We start from the raw sequence: 21,809 nt of genomic DNA on the forward strand, positions 1-21,809 counted from the left end.
GCAGTGAGCTGAGATCATGCCACTACACTCCAGCCTGGCAACAGAGCGAGACTCCATCTCAAAAAACAAAAATAAACAAACAAACAAACAAAAACAACCAAAAAACCCCTTACATACAATGCTTATCCCACCTTGATTATCCTGATCTACTTTTTCATTTTTTCAAAGCACTTATCATTTAATATACTATAAAATTCACTTGTATTTATTGCTTGTTTTCCTTATCAGAGTATAAGCTACAAGAGGGCAGCAATCTTTGTTTTGTTCTTTAATGTACTCTAAGCACCCAGAAGAAGATATGTGATCAGTATTTATAGAATGAATACAAAAATAAGTTTCAGCTGATAAAACAAATATGAACAACCAGGTCATGCAGTAAATAGTCAATTATGACTGAGAAACATTAAGAATAACAAAAATATACATAATGTGTTCTTATTACTCAGAGGTTACCATACCAGATAAAATAAGAAGTTCAATGATTTCTGCATCTCCAAGGTAAGCTGCAGCGTGCAATGGGGTTCGCTTTTCATTGTCCTGTGATAATAAGGAAAGGTAGGAAATACGTTTTAAAATAAGGTTAATTTTAATAATAGTTTAAATAACCACAGCAATCCCCCCCCAAGCCATTATTAACTATCAGCTTATTACTTTTATAACTCTAGCCTAGTCTGCAAGTCCCAATTTAAAAAAAAAAAAAAAGGATGTGACCAGCCTGGGCAACACAGCAAGACCTTGTCTCTACAAAATTTTTTTAACAATTAGCCAGGCATGCAAGTGAATGAGGCTGCAGTGAGCCATGACCGCACCACTGCACTCCAGCCTGGGTAACAGAGCAGGACCCTGTCTCTACTAAAAATAAAAAAAAACAAACAACAAACAAAAACACAGGGAATTTCCTTGCTAAGGCAAAAGCCTAAAAAAAAATTTTTGACCTTAAAATAGTGGTATAAAGTGCAGCAAAGAATAAAAATAAAAACCTAAAATGACAATGAAATAGCTTCTTAGACTTTCTTTGAATAAAGATGCTTGTGCTGCTGATATATATAGGAAAATTTTACTTCATACTAATCTTTTCATCAGTGTATTTCCGCAGTTTTACAGTTTAGAACTGTTAACCTAATTGAATAAAATAAACCTTAACAAACTAAAAGATTTGCTTATCAAAATGTTTCCACAAGAGTACCCTCAGGGGCAAAAAAAGAAAATATTTCTGGGGATTTGACATTATACTTTAAAGCAATTTTAAGTTTTTTCTTAACATTCCTGCCAGTTTTACTTTCATTTCCAAAATATATTCATGTCTGTTTCAATATAAAAAATACATACTCATCCAAATCTTCCTCTAGGAAAAGAAGCTACCTCTAATGCATGTTTCATGGACCTCCTACCAGAAAACAACAGTGCTCTCCAGTTCAAGATGCAAGGCTTTAGAGTAATGTCACATTCAGGGATTTTTAATTCATAGATACCCTATCTAAAGTTACAACAGAGTATTACTGACTTGGCTGCATCTTTAAAAAACTATTCAGAAATACTTATATTGAAACTTACATCCTTAATTTTTGATAAAGGCTTTTGTGACAGATTGTTAATTGTTTTCTACTACGTTCTTCCTTTTGTCCACAGGAATAAAATTTTAGCTGGTCACTTAGCCACCCAGTGAGAGAATACATTCCAAGCCTCCCTTGAAGTTGTTGCTTAGTGTGGACCAATGGTATGTGAGTGGAAATTAATAACAGGCACAACTTCCAGGTCATCTTCAACTTAAAAGACAACTACTCTAGGCCGGGCGTGGTGGCTCACGCCTGTAGTCCCAGCACTTTGGGAGGCCAAGGCGGGTGGATCATGAGGTCAGGAGATCGAGACCATCCTGGCTAACATGGTGAAACCCCGTCTCTACTTAAAAAAAAAAAAAAAAAAAAGAAAATTAGCCTGGCGTGGTGGCGGGCGCCTGTAGTCCCAACTTCTCGGGAGGCTGAGGCAGGAGAATGGCGTGAACCTGGAAGGCGGAGCTTGCAGTGAGCTGAGATCGCACCACTGCACTCCAGCCTGGGCGACGGAGCGAGACTCTGTCTCAAGAGATAAAAAAGGACAACTACTCTAGAACAGGGCTAATTGCTTCCTGCTTCCCACAGGCTAGAAGGCACATGTGAAACTGAGCCCCTTTGACCATGCAAATGTAGGCCAATATACTAGCATTCTGTCAAGTAACAAGATCTGGAATAAATAATCCTACAGAAAGGAGTTGCCTTACCAGCTTGGACCACTGACTTTCAGGCTATTAAGAGAAATAAACTTATTTAAAGTAGGTACTGTATTTGGGGGGCCTCTTACCATATTAGAATACTACTACAGTTTTCAAGATTTAAACAAATGAAAAATTATACTTCACTTTGTAATAACTTTCTTGTTTAGGAATCCCTTAATTACTTTAAGAAAAAATAGTCGGGCCATTGAGAATTAAAGTAAAAACCTGCTTGCTAGGCAAAAGAGGGATTAAATATCTACAGGCAATCCAAAAAAGGCTTAGCTGTAGTATATGACATTATTATAAAGAGGTATCTTAACATTTGGGAGGCTGTGGTGGGAGGATCACTTGAGGCCAGGAGTTCTACACCAGCCTAGGCAACACAGTGAGACCTCATATCTATAAAAAATAAATAAGTAAATAAATTAGCTGGGTTGGTGGCATGCACCTGTAGTCCTAGCTACTCAGCAGGCTGAGGTAGGAGGATGGCTTGAGTCCCGGAGCTTGAGGCTGCTGTGAGCTATGACCATGCCACTGCACTCCAGCCTGGGCAACAGAGCAAGATCTTCTCTGGTGGGGGGCGGGAGGGAATGTGTGTAACATATAATTACCACTGGTCTCATTAAACATTTCTTCTTATAATTTTAATATTGCTTTTGTCCTTGTAACAGGTGTTCCAGCAAAGGGAGGTTGATATAGTGCCAATGTTAAATTGTTCAATAAGCTAAGAGTTCTTTCTCTCACCACAATTACCACAAGACCTTGTTTTTTATTCCAATATATACCACCCCAGGAAACAGAATGCTCTGCACAGAAATTATTCAACAAACAATTGTTGAAAGAGCTAAGGCAGAACCACTATAGTAACAGAATACATGCAAAGATGAGTCCTAATTTCGTCATTTTTTAAAGAAAGGACACTTTGCCTAGGCTTTTCAATGTTACTCATTAACACAGCAATCTTCCTAGAGTGTTTAAATATGATCAGATTTAGTGAAATTGAGAAGCATCTATTGCACCAGATACACCACACAATAGCACAACAACACAGAAAGCGAGTCATCCGTGTGTGAGAGATGTCTGGAATTCCATGATTCAATGCCTCTCAAATCCCATTAATGTGTTTTATGATTCATATGAACAGAGTTTTTCCTCTCTGCAAATCAATTTGAAGAAAAGGGAGAAATAGAACTGGCTAATTTTGAAAGAAAGAATTTATATATCATATTTTACTACAGTTAAACATTGAAAATTAGGTAACAAAATATTTCAGATTTCTTTCAGCAAAATGTATTAAAATTAAAAAGTGACGATCCCCTTAGACACAGTAATTCCATTTTAAGACTTTTTTTTTTAAAAGGCCTACATGTGTCCAGATAAATGATTAAGTATATTTATTGAATCACCGTAGGAGGCAAAATGCTAGAAACAACTTAACTGTCTGCTAAATGGTTACCTAAAATTATAAAACACAAACAAACTTTTAATCTTTATTTAACTGACTCACATGATTAACCAATATCCTTGGCTTCCTGAGTAAAATTAATAGATGACTATGGCACATTAAATATTCTGACTGGCAGTTTACCACTAACAAACCCATACAGTTCTGCCCCCATGATGGGGTATGTTTATCAAGGGTAAGCTGTGTTTGTTACCACAACTGAAGAATCAATAAAAGCAAACTACTGAAAAAAGGCAAGTGCTATTGAATTGGGTATGGCTGAGATAATTGGAAACACTAAGGCAAACAGTAAACAGTAAAAACAGGGGTTTTGCCCTAAGATTATTTCTTAAGGGTCTAATTTTTCACATCAGCTACAGAAAGTCTAAATGGAAGTTACAGATAATGCACTCTGAGTATGGTCTGAGCAAGGAAGAGAACACTGAACACCTACCTGTCAGTGGACTCCACATCCAATGAAAAAGCCTTGGCCTAACTTTTTTTTTAAAAAAAGGCTGGAAATACACAGTCACACTGAAATGCTCAGAGATCACATTTTAGAATTCCCAACTACCATATATCAGATGAGAGGTCTTCTAGTTGTACATCCACACAATGAAATACTGTGCTTCCAGTGTAAAATAAGAAGCAGACCTCAGTGTTCCTTATCAATGGAACAATCTCTAAAGCACAGCATTAAACGAAAAATGCAGGTTCAGAACCACTGTAGTTAAAAGCTCCTACATACACTTAGGCTTGAATATGTATGAAATATCTCTGGAAGAATACTCAAAAAATGAACACAGTAATCTTACCCCTGGGGAAATAAGTTTGTTGACTACGGTCTGAGTGTGTAAGAGAGTTATTTTTCATTATTTGTAGTCTTCTACAGGTACATGTTTTACAAAGAAAAACGAAACAGAAAAAATTAAAAATAACTTATTCAATCAACTGAGAAGCACCGTAATAAAAATTCTAAAAATAATTTCCCATAACCAGGCATTTTGTAAGTACTAGGTGCCCATTAAAATTTTTTTTTCTTAAGTCAGTTTAGTTTAGAAGCCATTACATCTCAATGTATTATTCCAAAATAATCCCAAATAGAATTATTAAATACACACCAGACTGAAGTTTTTGAACTCATTCAATCATATACTTTATATACTTTTTTAAAGTTTTACTTTAAGTTCTGGGATGCATGTGCAGAACGTGCAGGTTTGTTACACAGGTATACATGTGCCATGGTGGTTTGCTGCACCTATCAACCCATCATCTAGGTTTTAAGCCCTGCACGCATTAAGTATTTGTCCTAAAGCTCTCCCTTCCCTTGCTCCCCCACCCTGTGACAGGCTCTGGTGTGTGATGTTCCCCTCCCGGCGTCCATGTGTTCTCATTGTTCATCTCCCACTTATGAGTGAGAACATGCAGTGTTCAGTTTTCTGTTCCTGTGTTAGTTTGCTGAGAATGATGGATTCCAACTTCAGCCATGTCCCTGCAAAGGACATGAACTCATTCTTTTTTATGGCTGCATAGTATTCCATGGTGTATACATGCCACATTTTCTTTATCCAGTCTGTCATTGTTTCCAAGTCTTTGCTATTGTGAATAGTGCTACAATAAACATACGTGTGCATGTGTCCTTATAGTAGACTGTCAATCATATACCTTTAAGGAAATACATTTTTCTTACAGCTCTTACATAAGTGCTATGAAAGGTATTTTATACATATGATTAGGACTACAAAAAGTGATTGCTTACTCTCCCCAAATAAAAACAAAAAACAGTTTTAGCTCTTACAGCAATTATCTTGAGAGACAGAAGGTGAAATACATTAAAAGTTCTGGCCTAAATAAGACCAATGATTGTTAATTACTCTGGGGTTGGGTCATAGGCATGAGCTGAGACAGTGCATTACTGAAGTGCTACACAAGTAGTCAAAACATGAGAGAATTTCTCTGTGGTGACGGAATGGTTCTGTATCTTGAATGTGCTAGTGGTTACACATGTGCCAAAATGCCGATTCATGCACAAAGCCATCACCACAATTACCACACACCACACACAACCCCTCTCCCCCAAATGAGTGCTTGCAACAACTGCTGAAATCAAATTAAGGTCTGTAGTCTAGTTAGTTGTATTGTGAAAATATCAATTTCCTGGTTTTGACAATGCACTAAAAGTTACCACCACTGAAGGAATCTCACGATGGAAACATTGCGCTGTGCTGTACCATCTGCAATTTCTGGTGTGTCTATAATTTCTTCAAAATAAGTGTTTAAAAAGTATTCAGAAGCACCCTGAATTATTCTTTAGTTTATATATTATGTTACAATGAACCTTAGAAGCAAGCTAAAAAAAAAAAAAAAAAAAACACTAGGAAAGCTTAGATAACAGGAATAAAGGAGGCTGTGAGAAAAAGAATCTATGGTGGGATGCCAAGCTCAGGACAGGCAAAGGGTTAGATCCATGAGGTGACTTAAATTAAATCTGGAACTAAGACTGCATTTGTACATTTTCAGCGGAAGTTTTACCTTAATGCAGATTTCAAGATCAAGCTCTAAGAGGAAACATATAAAGTAGAATAATAAGGAAGTGAAAAGAAAAAAATGACAAAGTGAAAGACAAATATTTGTTCAAGGCAAAATACTTAAAAGTGACTCAGAATTCATCCACTTCGGTTGGATTCAATCACAACCTTTAGAGCAATGATACAGGTCTGTAATTCTGCCCTTGTCCAGGTCTTGAAAATGTTCATGTACACTAGCAATAACTCCTTAGGGAGACTAGTAGTAACAGCAAACAAAACAATTAACACTTACCTAGTGCTTACTTTCTGCTAGGACTGCTTTAAGCACTTACCAAATAGGGTTAAGTATGCAACTGTATCTCCTTATTTTACAGATAAGGAAATCAAAACAGAAAAGTTTAAGAAACTCATTCAAGATCATAGGAAGTGGCAGAATCAGACTCAAGCACAGATAGCTGGACTCTGAGGTGCATGCTGTTAATGTATTATGCTGCCTCTATTTATAATATTCCTCTACCAGCTTGATCACAGTCCACTTAAAACTAATCATTCTCCCTCAAAGCATTCTGTAGTCTGACTTCACTTTTTTCTCGTCAACAGCGCAGTTTTCTTTGTATTCTTCTGTCCTTTCTCTATTTTTCCCATTTACACCTAATAGTCGCTCTCTTTCTTGCCCCTATCATGATGCTTTTTGCTTCCATTCCTATTGCTATCAGACTAAAACTTCCCTGATAAATATTTACATATCATCAATGCTCAGGTTATGGTCCCCAGAACTCAGGTGGACCTGGCTAGGACTCATCAGATCCACTCTTCTCTTGCGCCTTTATAAAATAAGTTTTGATTATCCTGCTGTCCTCGAGATCTGCACTCAGGGAAGCCTCATGGTGAACCTCAGTCTTAAGGATATAGCTCTGTAAGATATTGGTGAATACCTACAGTTACTTCAAGCAAGATAATTCTGGCTTACTCTGGTACAGAAGTCATGCTTAGTACTCTTACAGCTATTTGGGAGAATATTCACATTGTGTTTTTAGTTAACGTCATTTTAAAATTTACTATCACCCTTCCAGGATCTTATTCTCAGACCACATCTGAGATCCAACAGGCTTACCTGCCAGCAGATAAGACTTGGAAGCAATTTCACTTTCACTATCTCACTTGCAACTCTGCTCAATCACCTTTACTGGCTGTTGTCACCATCACCAATCACCTCCATTCTGTCTCCTTAACCTCATATTCAAAAACTACTAACCAATAGCTGGAACCATAACAGACACAGAATACATGGCACATTTTCATCTGTACACATTCCCTCTGGCCAGAATGTCTTTCCACTACCCGAATTCCCTCTACTCTTCAAGGCCCAGTTCAGTTTCTATTTCTTTCACAAAGTCTTCAGGACCATGTCAGTCCACTGAGATTTATCCATCCTATACTCCTATTACAACATTATTATCTGTACCATATAAGGTGGCATTCTTGTTAATACTCAGTTTTGGGTTTATGTCATGGCTTCAAAATTTGGTAAAAAGTATCTAGAGAAAACAAACTGTCTATGTCCACATAATACCTGGCTTAAAGTTATGTACCTTATAGGCACTAGAAAGGATTTAACAAATTATGTTAAGTGGACAACACTTGCCATGATTCAATGATATGCTAATGTGTTATAGGTTGTAGAAGACTTCCATATTGATTTTGGGTATGAGAATGAAGCACATTTTAGAACTACCTCTGACAGACAACTGTAAAATAACTGTTAAAACCAGTTCCAAGATGTATGCTATGGTCCTTTTCCTCCAAGGCATACTTTGAAAACCTCTGTGGAACCTTAAAGTTTCAGATTATATGAAAAATCACTAGCATTTATCAGAGCAATGTAACTTTAAGGAAAAATTATAAATAGTACACATTTCTATTATCATCCTCAATAATTACTATTATTGAATACATATATATATTAGAAAGCATTACTAGGTACAGAAATCTAACTTAAACCAGTTTAGGCAAAATTGATTTACAGGAAGGACACTGAAGCATCTACTGGAATTGAGCACTGAACAACCAAAATTGAGGAAAGGCAGGCATGTGGCTAAGTCATAAGAACAAATGAAATAAAACACTTGAAATACTCAGGACTCTGTCTTTTGTCTCTGTTTCTTCTTTGCACATGAGCAGATTTTTCTGCCTTCACAGAACACTTTTTTTCATGGTAGGGAATAAACCATCACAACACCTGACATTTACTCTTAGAACTTCAGCAGCCCAAGGAGAAGTCTCTTAATTCAATCTCCCAGAAGAATATCTGACTGGCTTAATTTGGTGCTCACCAAATTTGCTCATAAATTTAATGCTTACTTCTATATTAACTGAAAGTAGGGGATGATTAACATGGCAGTTCCTGTAGTAACTATGTATAATGCGGACAGCGTCTTAGAAAAGGAGAGTAAACCTGAAGATTTTTATTATGTGCAACCATTGCATAAAGCACTTAAAACATCTTATTTACTTTGTAAAATTATTGTACAGTTTATAGCATGCAACAAAATGATGAACATTGGATCAGTCTGCTTTGCATTGCTACAAAGGAATATCTGAGGGTGGGTGAATCTACAAAGAAAAGAGGTTTATTTGGCTTATGGTTCTACAGGCTGTGTAAGAAGCATGGCACCAGGCCAGGCACAGCGGCTTGTGCCTGTAATCCCAGCACTGTGGGAAACCCAGGCGGGCGGATCACCTGAGGACAGGAGTTGGAGACCAGCCTGGCCAACATGGTGAAACAACATCTCTACTAAAAATACAAAAATCAGCCAGGCATGGTGGTGGGCACCTGTAATCCCAGCTACTCAGGAGGCTGAGGCAGCAGAATCGCTTGAACCCGGGAGGTAGAGGTTGCAGTGAGCCAAGATCCCGCCACTGCACTCCAGCCTGGGTGACAGATCGAAACTCTGTCTCCAAAAAAAAAAAAAAAAAAAAAAAAAAGGGGGATGGCACCAGCATCTGCTTCTGGTGAGGGCCTCAGGAAGCTTACAATGGTGGCAAAAGGCGAAAGGAAAGCAGGGGTGTCACAAGGTGAAAAGAGGTATCGAGAGAGAAGAGCGGTGCCAAGCTCTTTAAACAACCAGCTGTTGCATGAAGTAGGAGAGCTAGAACTCACATTTACTGCTGGGAAGGCACCAACCCATTTATAAAGGATCTGCCCCCATGATCCAAACACTTCCCATTAGACTCCACCTCCAAGATTGAAGATCACATTTCAACAAGAGATTTGGAGGGGACAAACATCCAAACGATATCATTTATTTTCAAAAGCACTTGAAACATTAAGATAAACCATATTCTGAGCCAAAACCAAACCTTAACACATTAAAATAAATCAAAATCATACAAAGTATGTTCCTTGGCCATAACAAAATTAAATTGGAAATAAATAACAGAAAGATAACCTGACAATTTGAAAAGTGCCAAGTATTTGGGATTCAAAGAATATTTCAGTAGTAAAGTAGAATAAATGTAGAAAACGAATTCGAAATAACTCATGTAAAGAGGAAGGCTCCAAGAACATTAGAAAAATATTTTGAATGGAATGAAAATGAATACAACACATTAAAATTTTGGGGATAAAGTTAAAGCAATAGAGAGCAATTTATGTATTAAATGTTTGTATCAGAAAAGGTCTCACTAATTTAAGCTTTCACTTAAACTAGAAAAAAAGGGCATAAAAATAACCAGCAAAAAAAAAGCAGGATGAAAATGATAAAGATGAAAACAAAACAAAAACAGAATATTAGTGAACTCAAAAGCTGATTCTTTGAAAAGATAAATATAATTAGTAATCTTCTAGTCAGAATGATCAAAGGAAAACATAATCTGTATCAAAACTAAGAGGGGATTATCAATAAAATCCCCAAAACATAAAAAGATATTGAAGCCAACATTATTATCCTGATACCAAAACCAAAGATATTACGAAAACACAAACAAAAACCAAAACAGAGATGAATATCCCCCATCAACACAGATGTAAATATCTTCAACTAAATATCAGCAAACTGCATTCAGCAATATATGAAAAGGGTACTACATCACGACCAACTGGGGTTTATTCTGGGATCACAAGTCTTATTCAACTAGAACCAAATGGAGTAAATTCAACACATTAGCAGACTAATAAAAAGAAAGGTCATATAATCATCACATTTACCAAAACCCAATATCTACTCATGATCCTTATTTATTTATTTATTTTTTTGAGACAGAGTCTCCCTCTGTTGCCCAGGCTAGAGTGCAGTGGCGCGATCTCGGCTCACTGCAACCTCCACCTTCCAGGTCCAAGCGATTCTCCTGTCTCAGCATCCTGAGTAGCTGGGATTACAGGCGCACACCACCACACACGGCTAGCTTATAATTTTTAAAACTCTCAGCAAACTTAGAGGGGAATTTTCTTAACCCAATAAAGCGTATTTACAAAAATCTACAGATGACAGGTAATTTAATGGTGAGAGTAAATGCTTTTTTTCTGAGATAGGAATGAGGGCAAAATGTCTACTCTCACCGCTCCTACTCAAGTACTTGTCAGTAAAATAAGGAAAAGCAAAAAAACTTATCAATTGAGAAAAAAGAAAGAAAAGTATATTTAGTCATAGATGGCATATTATTTATAAAGAAAATCCCAAGGAATCTTAAAAAAAAAAAAAAATCCTAGACTAAGTTTAGAAAAGTTGTTGAATGCAAGGTCAATATACAAAACCAACTATATTTCTTACTAGCAATTAATAAGTGAAAGTTATACTAAAAAAAGGTATCATTTACAATAGTATCAAAAGATAAAAAGAGAAGGAAAATAAATGCTTAAGTATAAATCTAATAAAAATTTGTAAGATTTGGGCCAGATGCAGTGGCTCACTCCTATAAACCCAGTACTATGGGAGGCTAAGGTGGGCAGATCACCTGAGGTTAAGAATTCAAGACCAGCCTGGCCAACATGGCGAAACCCTGCCTCTACTAAAAATACAAAAATTAGCTGCATGTGGTGGTGTGCGCCTGTAATCCCAGCTACTTGAGAGGCTGAGGCAGGAGAATTGCTTGAACCCAGGAGATGGAGGTTGCAATGAGCCAAGACTGCACTCCTGCCTGGGTAACAGAGTAAGACTCCATGTCAAAAAAGAAAAAAAAATTGCAAGATTTGTATGCTGAAAACTACAAAACACCCCCCAAAAAATCAAACACCTAAGTAAATGATGAGAGATGCCATGTACATGAATTGGAAGACTCACTATTGCTAAAATGCCCATTTTCCTCAATTTGATCTATAGATTCAATGCAATCACAATAAAAATCCTCACGGGATTTCTTGTAGACATTAAAAAGCTAAAATTTATGTCTAGAAATAAACCCACACAAATATGATTGATTTTTGACAAAGGCAAGTCAATGTATAATATTTTCAACAAACGGTCCTGGATAACCAGGACAAAAAACTAACCTCCATCTATACCTAACACCTAAAGCAAATGTTAACTTAAAAGGAATCATAGACCTATTTCCCAAATCTAAAATTATTACACTTAGGAGAAAACCGTGGGTTGCATAAAGAGCTCTTAGATCCAATACCAAAAGCAAAATCCATGAAGTTAATGAATTAAACTTCATCAAAATGAGACTTTACTTGTACTGAGAAAGACACAGTTAAGAGGATAAAAAGACAAAGCACGCATTGGGAGAAAATGCTTGCAAATCACAGATCTGACAGAGAACTTGAATTCAGAATATATAAAGAACTCTTAAAACTCAAAAATAAGAAAACCACCCAACAAAATATGGGCATTTAAATTATGCTGGGACAATGTGGTACCTATTTGGAAAAGAACGAAAACAAAAACCAAACCCAAACCACTACCTCACATTATATGTAAAATTTAACTGCAAATATATTATAAAACTAAATGTAAACAGCAAAATGTTAAAAGCACTCATATATAAATATGGAATATTATCTTTACAACTCAAGTTAGGAAAAGACTTCTGAAACAAGACATCAAAAGCATTAACTATTTTTTAAAAACTGAAAAACAAGGCATAAAAAATTAAGACCTCATGTTTAATGACACGATAAAGAATTTTGAAAAGACAAACTGGAATGGGAGAAGATATCTGTAACACATGGAGGTCAAAAAGGGCTCATATCCAGAATATAAAAAGACTTGCTGCAAATTATATATCCAGAATATAAAAAGACTTGCTGCAAAGAGACAACTCAAAAATAGGCAGGAGATTTATTTATGTATGCATTTATTTATTTTTCAGACAAAGTCTTACTCTGTCACCTAGGCTGGAGTGCAGTGGCATAATCTCAGCTCACTGTAACCTCCACCTCCAGGGTTCAAGCGATTCTCCTGCCTCAGCCTCCCGACTAGCTGGGACTACAGATGCCCACCACCATGTCTGGCTAATTTTTGTATTTTTAGTAGAGATAGTGTTTCACCATGTTGACCAGGCTGGTCTTGAACTCCTGACCTCAAATGACCCACACACCTTGGCCTCCCAAAGTGTTGGGATTACAGGCGTGAGCCACCGTGCCCGGCCCAGGAGATTTAACAGGTACTTCATAAAAGAGACTGGCTATATGCATGTCTAATTAACATATAAAATGTGCCTGAAACTGTCATAAAAAAGCAAGCTAAAATAACAACATACAACTATGTAGGAGGAAAAATCAGTTTTTCCCTTCAACTCACACATCACTCTATACAAAACCAGTACTTGATGTGTGGAGGCTGTTTCCTCACGCAACAAAGCAATTCCCCGGAGGACACCAGCTGGGTGTACTCTAATTCCATTCAATCCTGACACTATCTACCTGAAGACAGCATCAGATCTCAAAGAGAGTGCTCAGTCCCAAAAGACTGCCCCTTACTTCAGATGCCAGTCCCTACTAGTAGGTTTTCACCTATACTTCTCACCAACTGGCTACAAATTGAGGTGCCTACTATCTCCTTCTCAGGTTTGATTAGTTTGCTAGAGGACCTCGAATAACTCTGGGAACACTTTATTTATATTTACTGATTTATTAATAACACAAAAAAGGGTACAGACGAACAGCCAGATGAAAGAGACGTATAAGGCACGCATCTTCCATGGAAGCATGTGCAACTTCCATTCCCTCCCTGGGTGCACCACCCTCCAGGAACTGCCACATGTTCAGCTACTGGAAAATCCCTGAACCCCGTCCTTTTGGGCTTTTATAGAGGATTCATTACATAAGCATGATCAAACAAATGGCTACTGGTAGCCAACTCAACATGCAGTCCCTCTTCTTTCTCCAGAGATTGGGGGATGGGGGGTTTGAAAAGTTAAAGCCCTCTAATCATGCGTTGGTCTTTCAGGTGACAAACCCTCATCTTGAAGCTGAGGGGCCTCATAACCATAAAAAAGACACTTATCACCCCAGACATTCCAAGGGTTTTTTAGAAGCTATATGCTAGGAAACTGGACCATGTCCAAATAAACACTTTACCATATCATACACTACATACTTCGAAAACCAAGAATGTGGTCCAAAGATGTGGACCAGTAAAAATTCTCACACAGTGCTCGTGGAAGTTTAAGTTGTTTAATATCACATTATCAAGTAAAGCTGAATATATGTATAGCCAAGTATTTATATTATAGAAATGCATGCTTATGTGTATCAGAAGACATGTTTACAAATAGTTGCATCGTTCAAAATAGAAACAAAATGTGAAACAACCCAATTACACATCAATAGCAGAATGGATAAACTGTGTTGGATGCATTCAGTGGAATTAGGTAAATTTTTAAAACAAAATAGCGGTGCACAAAAGAACACAGACTCGAAGAATATATACTGTATATCTATTTGATTCAAAATATGCAAAACTAAATTGTATTGCTTAGGGAAGAATAAGTAGGTGGCAAAATTATAAAGAAAACCAAAAGAGACTATTATAGAAATTTACTGGTTACACTGAGGGGTGGGGTGGAAAGTTTTGATCATAAAGTGGTCACCAACAAGAGCACTTCTGAGGTGCTAACGATGTTTTCTGATCTGGGGCGTGGTTACATTTACATATTCATTAAATTGTACATTTGTTTTATATAATTTAAGTTTATTATATTTCCTAATTTTAAAAAGGTTAAAAGGAGGAGGAAAGAGTTGGTTATGAAAGTGTACCCATTCTTCCAACATATCAATTAAAACACGTCTGAATTAAGAGGTAAAATATATCAAAGAATTGACAGAAGAAAGGCTCTGAAATATTTCCAGCCTAAGAACAGTAGTTTCTCTTGTTGCTTTAGGAAGTTTTGTTCTCCTGAACTAAAGCTCAAAATGAAAAAAAGTCACCTAAAACTGAAAAAACTACTTATCCTTTATATACTCATGTCCCCTCCCTAAGCACCAATTTGGTTCCACATGGAATCAGGAATAAAAGTAGAAATTTTATTACCAGAGATCTGTGCAACGCAATCTTGGGGTGGGGCGGGGGGGAAGTAATCTAGTTTCTGTGCAAATAAAACCCCAAACCCTCACTGTACATATTTATCTTCCAAACCAATGATGAAACTTTGACCTACAGTATTTGTAACTGTTATTTCTCATATACAGAGACACATGTGTTCTAAATGATGAGTTTATTATTTTTTGAGCTAGTCAAGTGTCAGCTGCCCAAGTACAATTAAGCTAAACAGGCTTCTTTCAATAAACTTGAAACAGAAAGAGTGAAACAAAACACATGTGTACCCGAAATATGGAGAATGGCAGTATTCTCTTATGAAATAATAAGTTTGTTATCATTTGCAGTTTTCTGTTTATGGTCTGTCAGAGCATTGACTTCAGAGGGGCAACCTGGACAGCTGACTACTCCCATCACCAAAACCAAAGTATAAACACACACACACACACCCTCTCCGCCCTACCCCTCTCAATACCCATACATAATATAATCAAATACCTTTAGATTATAAACTTGCTAAAGTCAGGGGCTATGTCTTGTTTATATTCATTCGCTTCTAACGCTTATTAAATAGCTACTATTTATCATACTCTGAGTATAAAAACAGGGAATAAGTCAAACAAGATTCCTATCTCCAGAGTTAGAGCCATTGAACGTGAAACAAGTCAATTAATATGATGACTGTTACAAGGGAGAAGTTCAGAGTGCTATGGACACCTATTAGGCTGATGTAATACCAGCTGGGAGACCAGCAAAGCAGTTCCAGAAAAATATACTTATGTATGATATTAATTTTCTATTGCTGCATAACAAATTACTAAAAGTCCAACAGCTTAAAACAAATCATCTTTTAGTTCACAGTTTTAAGGGCAGTAATTCAGGCATGGTGTGACTGGGTTCTCTGCTGAGGGTTACACAAAGTTGAAATCAAGGTGTTGATGGGCTGTGTTCTCACCTGGAGGTCTGACTAAAAGGAAAAAAAAATCTGTTTTTTGGCTCATTCAGGCAATAGTCAGTTCTTTGTCCTTGTAAGACCTCCATTTTCCTTTCCCGGTTGTCAGCCAGAGGTCACCCTCCAGTAGCAGAGAATGTCTGAGTTCTTACCATATGGCTCCCTCCATCTTCAAAGTCAGTAACAGAGAATATCCTTCACATCAAATCCCTCTCATATTTCTAATCTCCTACTCCCTTTGTTCTTAACTCTAGACCCAGATTTAGAGTTCATGTGATTAGGGCAGACCCATCTAGATAACCTTACTTACCTAGAGTCAGCTTTATGCTCTGCCAGATGACATAAACTAATCAGGAACGAGACCTGATATGCTTTGGCTCTGTGTCCCCGCCCAAATCTCATCTTAAATTGTAATAATCCCTACGTGTCAAGGATGGGACTACGTGGAGGTAACTGAATCATGGGGGGCAGTCTCCCCTATGCTATTCTCATGATAATGAGTGAGTCTCAGGAGATCTGACGGTTTTATAAGTATATGGCATTTGCCCTGCTGGCAATCATTCTCTCTCCTGACACCCTGTGAAGAGGTGCCTTCTGCCATGATTGCCATGACTGTAAGTTTCCTGAGGCCCCCGCAGCCAAGCAGAACTGTGGGTCAATTAAGTCTCTTTTTTAATAAATTACCCAGTCTTGGGTATTTCTTCATAGCAGTGGGAGAACAAACTAATACAATACCCTATCATGCTTACAATACCAGAAATCATACAGGGGACCATCTTAAAAGTCTGCCTACCATAAACTGCAGCCTGAAGAATAAACATAAGCTTAAGATGAGGCAAAGGAAGAGGAAGAGAATGCAGGTACAACTGATAATCTGATATAAGGAAATAACATTAAAAAGCAGGGAGAAGAAATTATGCATGATTGGACTTGCCTTCACAGGACCCAGCATAGTAACTGGCATATATTACTAGTCAAGTGAATAAACCAACATACCAAGTTTTATCAAATTAAACAAGCAAGTATTTACTAAGCTTACATGCTTATAGCTAGAAGAGAAAAGGTAAGAAATTACTAATGCTAAGCCACTAGATAGAATTGAGAGGTGACACGCCAGGGGAGACAATATGGACAAAAAACTAAAATTGACATAAAGAAAACTGGGTTCTTAAGTGTCTTTGAGATCTTGGAAAGTGACCAAATGGAAGCGACCAAATCAAATAATTCCAAGGGCCTTCGTTTTGCCTCATCTGTAACAGAGCTGATTAACTACTTAATCTTTAAGATCCCTTTCCAGTGCTGACTATCTACAATATGGAAGGCACAGTTCTTGCCCCAGGACAAATTCCCTGCAGGTATTTTACAATCTAGTTATTAATTCATGTTGTAATCTAGACATTGCTCTATAATAATACATAAAAACAGACAGCATCCTACTCTAAGTACTGAACGTATTCCATTCTACAAATTTAGCAGTAATCAGATACTTATAAGGCTTACTTGCTTTTTATAGCATGGTAAAACACTAAAATTACACATCAATAACAGGTCCTGTAAAGGCCAAAAATGGCAGGCCCACAGCTAACATCACACTTCACAGTACAAAGTTGAAAGCTTTCTTCTAAGATGAGGGACAAGAATGCTGCCCACCCTCACCACTCCTATCCACCATAGTGCTGCAAGTCCTAGCCAGAACAATTAGGCAAGAGAAAGAAGTAAAAGGCATCCTAATAAGAAAGAAGGAAATGAAATTGTATTTGCAGACAAGATCTTACACAGAGAAATCCCTAAAGCCACACCAAAAAACGACTGAAACTGACAAATGAATTAAGTTGCAAGATACAAAATCCATATCAAAAAAAATCACTAGCCTTTGTATATACTAACAACAAACTATCTAAATAGGAAATGAAGAAAACAATCCTATTTATAATAGCAACAACCAAAAAAAGTAAAATATTTAGGTGAAAATTTAACCAAACAGGTAAAAGATCTGTATACTAAAAACTATAAAACATTAATGAAAAAAATTGAAAACACAAATAAATGAGAAGATATACTGTGTTCATGAACTAAAAAATTAGTATTGTTAAAATGTCCATATTACCCAAAGCAATACACAAATTCAGTGCAATCCTTATCAAAATTCCAATGTAATTTTTCACAGAAAATAGAAAAAACAACCCTTAAATTCATATGAAAAAACAAAAGACCACGAATGGCTAAAAACAATAACCAGTGAAAAGAACAAAGCTGGAGGCATCACATCACTGATTTCAAAATATATTATAAAGCTACTGTAATAAAGACAGCACAGTATTGGCATAAAAACAGACAGAGTGACCAATGGAACAGGATAGAAAGCCCAGAAATAAATCCACTCATTTATGGTCACTTGATTTTTGACAAAGGTGCCAAGAACACACAATGTAGAAAGAACAGCCTCTTCAATAAAAGATGTTAGGAAAACTGGATATGCACATGCAGAAGAATGAAACTGCAGTCTTATCTCATACCATATACAAAAATCAGCTAAATATACATTAAAGACTTAAATATAAGACCTGAAATTATAAAACTACAAACAAGGGGGGAAGCACCACAACAATGGTCTGGGCAATATTTTTTTGGATATGACTTGAAAGCACAAGCAACAAAAACAAAAACTGGCAAATTGGACTGCATTAAATGAAAAAACTTTTGCACAGAAAAAAAAATCACATATATATATTAGCGAACCATATATTTGAGAAAGAATTTATATTCAAAGTATATAATAAACTCAACTCAAAAGCAAGAAAACAACCTGATTAAAAGAGATAAAGGACCTGTCATGATTAATTTTAGGTGTCCATTTGACTGAATTAAAGGATACTTAGATAGCTGGTATGGCATTATTTCTGTAGAAATCCATGAGGATGTTTCTGGAGGAGACTGGCATGTGAGTCAGTGGACTCAGTGGGGAAGATCTGCCCTCATTGTGGGCAGGCCTGGATGGAACAAAAAGGTGAAGGAAAAAAAAAATCACAAACAGTAAGTGAGGTGATGGATATATTAGCTTGATTTAATCATCCCACATTGTATACATACACCAAAATATTACATTGTACTCTACAAATATACACAATTATCATTTGTCAATTAAAACTAGTATTAATAATAAAAAGTAGAGGTGATGCCATCTATGACTGGACAATTTTAATCATCAAATGCAATCCAACTGTTTGGTAGGCTAATGTTTACAGTTTCTATTCCAAAAATACTGCTGGAATACAAAAGAAAATTACCATTCCACAAAATATGTAATGTGTAAGTCTGAAAACATTCAGTGGAATGTCAGTTGCTTCAATCAATAAAATTCTTAACGCTGTATACAAAGTTTTGTTGTTGTTGTTGTTGTTGTTGTTGTTGCTGTTTTTAAATCCCTGTGAGTTTAGGAGACAGTATGGAGTGAACAAAGGGGCTGGAATTCTCAGGATAAAGCAAGAGAGGAGAAAGAATTCCATGGAGAGACTCCCAAAGATCTGCAGAATCTCCCTTTGAGTACTCAACTGAGCACTGAGTGAGAAAGGAGTGTAAGAATACTACCTGAAGCTGGTGAAAGAAACAGCAGTGTTTTTCAACCTTTTTTCCCTTACTACCCTTTTCTGACAGTTTTTCCTAATCGTTTCCCACGAAATTTCAATACCACTGTATTTCTAAGTTACGCACTTTGGCCTTTTAGAGGACCACAAATCATTGGAATATGTAAGATTTTTCATATACATACATACCCACAAAGAATCTATTTTCTCTCAATTAGGAATGATATCACCTCCAATGAGAACGACGGATTGCAGAGAACAGAGTGTTCTGTTCCAACTAGCCAGTTAGGGAAAACTAGTAATTCCTGCAGCATGGAGTAGAGTACTCAGGAGAAACTTGTTTCAGTAGTAGAGAATAATTAGGCTATTTTAAAATTAAATAAAACACCATTTACATTAGGATAAAAAATTATAAAATACAGATAAATCTTGACAAAAGACATTTATAATGAAATTACAAAATAATGGTGAGAGAAATTAATAAACTTTGTCATATACTTTGCAACATACATAAATATTAAGTCAAAATAGACAGCACATTTAAATGTGCAAACTCTGAAAGAGCCAATCCTTCAAGATGAATCCTGAGTGGCTAAGTGGAACTAAATTTCAAACAAAGTCAAGCAACCATTTGGTAATTAGAGGTTACACACATACTGAATGTTCAGGGGAAAATGTCATACTCACTAAACTTTGGGACTTTCATAGTTGTCTGTTCTGTGCATGATACCTGAATCAATCAACAGATCAATCAACAGACTGTGATCCGTGCTGAACCATCAGAACTCAACAAGTTTCAAACAATCAGAACTAAGTAAGTTTGTATCCCTCATTTGCACAAGCAGATCAGAATGGGAACCTGGGCGAGAACTTTTGCCATCAAAGACAAACTTTCTCTTGGTTCTCTTAGAACACACCTTTGTTTTGTACAGAAGGCTGCATTTTCCTGGTGTACAAACTGTTAGCTGGCATAAAGCCTCTTTCCTTTTTGAAAGAAAATCCTTTTCAGTGAATTTGTTGATAAATGTGAAACTTAAAACTATAAAACTTCTGGAAGATATGAGCAAAACAAAATAACAATAGGACAGTTTTTTTTTTTTTAAGATACAACACCAAAACCAAGGTCCATAATATAATAAATTGATAAATGTGGATGTCATCAAAATAAAACTTGAGCTTTTGAAAAACACTCTTAAGAGAATGAAAACACAGCCAAAGATCGAGGACTTGTTTCCAGAACATATAAAAGAACTCAGAAAACTCAAGAGTAAGAAAACAATCCAATTTAAAAACTTGCAAGAACATTTGAAAAGACATTTCACTAAAGATATATGGACTGACAAGATCATGAAAAGATGCTCAACATCATTCATTATTATAGAAATACAAATTTAGACCAAATTGAGATATTACTATTACTAAAATGTTTAAGATTTTAAAAGACCAAATATTTGTGAGAATGTGGAAAATTTAGGATTCTCATATCCTGCTGGTGAGAACGTAAAATAATACAAACAGTTTGGTAAACAGTTGGTCAGTTTCTTAAAAAATTAAGCATGTATATTCAACCATTCCACCACTAGACATTTACACAAGAGAAAAAAAAAGCACCCTCTGTCCTAAAACCATAGTCTTTTCTTATAGCTATTCGCAGTAACTAGTGTTGGAGCCCACAACCCTCGATCCCCATCTCAGGTGTATCTACCCAGCTTTCGGCTGGCTTGTATGGAACATGGAGTGAAGGTGGGGGCAGGCATGAGAGAAGAACCAACTCAGCTTTCTCCCAGGAGAGAAATGACACCTCCCTCCGGCTCTGTGTAGCCAGTGCCTCTAGATTCCAGTTTCAAATTTGTAAATTTTCTTCATCAATGTTGAGGTTTCTCCCAAGATCCATAACCAAGTATATGTCCTATGTCACTATGACTAAATGATTACTACGGTGGTCCTGAAACAAAGAAGGTATTATCCACTGGAACCAGCAGTTTCAAAATACAGCTTCAAAATACAGAAATTTGTATTCCACTCAGGTATTTATTTTTAGTAAGCATGTTATATGTGAGTTCTGATTTTCCTTTTTCATTCCCAATGTATTTTAGGAGTCAGTCCATATTAGTCTATAGAGACTTTCTTCATTCTTTATAACTGTATTTCATAGCATAATTTATTTAACTAGCAGAACTTTCCCTCTTAGAGGGCATTTGGGTTATTATTAATCCTGTTCATTGGTAATAAATGGGATCTTTTCATCAAGTTAACAAAAATTCTACTTCAATGGACAAGCAAAAAATTTTAAATTTATTATCTGTTATTAAATATATTATTATCTTCACAGACTACCTTTCCTCTAGGTTCAGTGTTTAAAGCAATTTTAGTGCATATGTTTATATGAATTGGTGGAAGGTAAATACTGGCATTTTCTATAAAGCTCAAGTATCAATACTTGCATACTCAGAAATATGCTGATGATTATTTATACTTACACAGATATTGACAGTTATATGGTATGGCAAAAATATGATAAATTATGTCCTAAATTTCATACTGAAATGAAGTAACTTTGGTCTGAAAGGTCT

The 21,809-nt window shown here is 36.4% G+C and overlaps 1 protein-coding gene and 1 long non-coding RNA gene across 9 annotated transcripts in view; both read right to left on the minus strand.

The window, feature by feature from the left end:
- Window positions 1–21,809, minus strand: part of ANKRD28 (ankyrin repeat domain 28) — a 190,118-nt gene that overhangs the window by 96,020 nt on the left and 72,289 nt on the right. For all 8 annotated transcript variants that reach the window (XR_002520558.2, XM_021934884.2, XM_021934887.2 and 5 more), the window contains one exon: window positions 459–537. Coding sequence is in view for 5 of the 8 variants with exons in the window: in XM_021934884.2 (XP_021790576.1) it covers window positions 459–537 (79 nt within the window). In the remaining 3 variants the exon portion in view is untranslated. The remainder of the gene's footprint in view (window positions 1–458; window positions 538–21,809) is intronic.
- On the minus strand, window positions 13,825–18,578 carry LOC110742649. Its single transcript, XR_002520560.2, has 2 exons — window positions 18,528–18,578; window positions 13,825–16,518 (listed from the first exon to the last, which is right to left on the minus strand). It is a non-coding gene; the product is annotated as an uncharacterized LOC110742649 (long non-coding RNA).

Source organism: Papio anubis, chromosome 2, assembly GCF_008728515.1.
Source record: "Papio anubis isolate 15944 chromosome 2, Panubis1.0, whole genome shotgun sequence".
In the NCBI taxonomy this organism is placed as follows: domain Eukaryota; kingdom Metazoa; phylum Chordata; class Mammalia; order Primates; family Cercopithecidae; genus Papio; species Papio anubis.